At 45.6% G+C, this 2601-nt stretch overlaps 1 protein-coding gene across 2 annotated transcripts in view; it reads left to right on the forward strand.

Annotated features, from left to right (window-relative positions):
* nde1 (nudE neurodevelopment protein 1) overlaps positions 1-1834 on the forward strand; it is an 8447-nt gene extending 6613 nt beyond the window's left edge. For both annotated transcript variants that reach the window (XM_008416549.1, XM_017306389.1), the window contains exons 5-9: positions 43-179; positions 779-994; positions 1073-1158; positions 1293-1438; positions 1503-1834. In XM_008416549.1, coding sequence (XP_008414771.1) covers positions 43-179; positions 779-994; positions 1073-1158; positions 1293-1438; positions 1503-1551 — 634 coding nt within the window. In that variant the 3' untranslated portion in view covers positions 1552-1834. The remainder of the gene's footprint in view (positions 1-42; positions 180-778; positions 995-1072; positions 1159-1292; positions 1439-1502) is intronic.
* Positions 1835-2601: the final 767 nt, after the last annotated feature.

The following is a 2601-nucleotide window of genomic DNA, read 5'->3' on the forward strand; positions in this document are numbered from 1 at the left end:
TAAATGCTTGTTAAACAAAGGAGTCGTTCTCCTGTTTTCCAGAGCGACCATCATGTCTCTGGAGGACTTTGAGCAGCGGATGAACCACGTCATAGAGAGGAACGCCTTCCTGGAGAGCGAGCTGGACGAGAAGGAGAATCTCTTGGAGTCGGTCCAGAGGCTGAAGGACGAAGCGAGAGGTGAAGTTCTGAGGAAGTCTGTTTTTATTTTGGAGTGAATGCATTCTGTCTGCGTTTAGCTACTTCTGCTGATTTCAGTAATTCAGATATCAAAGCCTTCAGCTTGTTCTGGAAACTTTAAACATGTTATCTTCAAATAATTCAGCTTTTTCATATCTCTTACATTGTAATTTTAGAAAAAAATGTAAGTTTTATGTAGGTTTTTGGCTGTTTTCAGTTTTACAGTGTAATCCAATGACAGAAACCTTCATCTGACACATTTCACATTTTCAAGTTTGACTTCTTTCTCTCAAACAAAATGCTGTCCGTAAATACTTCACTCTACAGAAATGATTTATTCATGAAAGTGTAACCAATTGCTGTATCCGGTTTTCTGTGAAACGCTGAGGACAAGCGTGTTACCCTTTCCTCCATTGGGATGTCTCTCTTCAGCTGTCTGTCTCTGTCTCTGTCTCTCTGGTGGGTTCATTCAGCAGATTAGGATTCTCACTGCTGTTTTGCAAAGAACAGAAATGGTTTTAAATGTGTGTGTGTGTGTGTGTGTGTGTGTGTGTGTGTGTGTGTGTGTGTGTGTGTGTGTGTGTGTGTGTGTGTGGCAGACCTTCGGCAGGAGCTTGCCGTGCAGCAGAAACAGCAGGTACAGGACAGGAAGCCTTCCATCAGCAGCTCCGTCAAAGAGCCTTCGTCGTCGACGGGGTTGCCGACCCCGCCCCTCACCCCCCCAGACAGTAGGATTGAGGATAAAACTTCGGCTCCACCCAGACCTGTAGCCTCCTCTGAGGTCATCAGCCCGCCGCCGCCCTCCGTCAGCAGAGGTCAGACTGAGAGTTTAGTTTTTATTAGAGCTGGATTTATTTTCTGTCCATATTTTCACCGGTTGGTTTGTTTCTCAGCTGAAAGCATCTCTGCGATTCCTCTCACCACGTCGGCGAGAATCGCTGCTCTGAACATCGTCAGTGAGCTGCTGAAGAAAGTCGGGGTAAGATCCAACATGGGGCAGACTTTGACAGCGCCGCTTGATCTCCAGCTGTTCTTTGGGTCGTTGTCCTGCAGCAGAACTCACCTGAGCTTAAACTTCCTGGTTACTGAGAAACCTCACCGTTTCCTTCCCAGAGCCTGGAGTCGAAGCTGGCATCCTGTCGGAATTATGTCAACGAGCAGACGGCGAACCGCAGACACCACAGCGGAGGATCTGGATCAGCGCCAGCTCAGAGCAACCCAGCAGAGACCCATCCCACCAACGGCCTCTACAACAAGGGGTGAGCAGCTCTGGCCAGGGTTATTTACATCCACAGCTAACCGCTAACTCTCCTGTCCCTCCAGTCTCGTGAAGAGGCTGGACTTTGGTGCAGGATCCAAGCTGCTGCTGTGAACCCGACCGGACCTCTCCGTCTCCGTCAGCGGGTCAGGATGGTCCAAACCTCACCTGGACTCGGTCGGTACCTGACGGACCGCCCTGACTCCGAGCAGCTGAGGCTCAACGGATGGAGACGCTGGAGGTTTAGTCCGTCTTTTATCAGGACTTCCTCTTCAGCACTTGCACTTGTCTTGAACGTCCGTTCTGGACTTTTTGTTCCGACTCTCTGAGTCTGGATTTGAATCCATATTTTTATGAGAAGCTAAGCTCATCAGTTGATTAAAACAGTGAAAGTTTACTTCTGACGTTTGAATTTTAGAAGGAGACGTTTTTCTGTTCACCTTACTTTGGTCCATTCAAAGTAAGCGGAAGCAAGTCGCATCTTTCCGGTTTGCTAGCTAACACCCGATGGTCTGTAGCTCGAGTTTTCTCATTATTCGTCCTGAGGGGACGTTTATGCTTCTTGACCTAGATGTATAATTATAGATGGGAATGCACAGCATCAACTGGTGCCTTCAGGAAGCTCACTGGAAAAAAAACGGGTTTGAAAAGAATCGTTGTTCGTCAGTCACATCATTTTAGCCGAGATACATAGTGGTTGCTATAGCGATTCCCGCCTTCTTCCGTTTGCCATGTTTACTTTCAGATGCATTTTTTATTATCTTTAACGTTGTTGCCATGGTAATTTCTAGATTCTTTTTTTTTTTAGTTGGTTCTCTGCCACCATTTCTTGCCTGGTTGCCATAGCAACGTACACTTTTTTTTTTTTTTTTTTTTTACACACACCTAAAAATAACATATCCCAGATTGTGATTGGCTGTTTTCAACCGTGGTTATTTATTTCAGAGCAAAATGCTGAATGGCCATGGTTACTGTCCTTTGTGGTGAAATTCTTGGAGCTTTTGTTTCAGTCATCAGAATTTTGACCGTTTTTTTTTGTTTTTTATGGTCGCTCTTGTGACTTTTTGTCCATTTATTTTTTTTGTCCTAGTTGCCATGGTAATTATCAGATTTTTCCTGTTTTGGATCTGGTGTAATGGGGGGGAAATAATACACGTTTTAAGG

This window comes from Poecilia reticulata, linkage group LG8 (assembly GCF_000633615.1).
Source record: "Poecilia reticulata strain Guanapo linkage group LG8, Guppy_female_1.0+MT, whole genome shotgun sequence".
Lineage (NCBI taxonomy): Eukaryota > Metazoa > Chordata > Actinopteri > Cyprinodontiformes > Poeciliidae > Poecilia > Poecilia reticulata.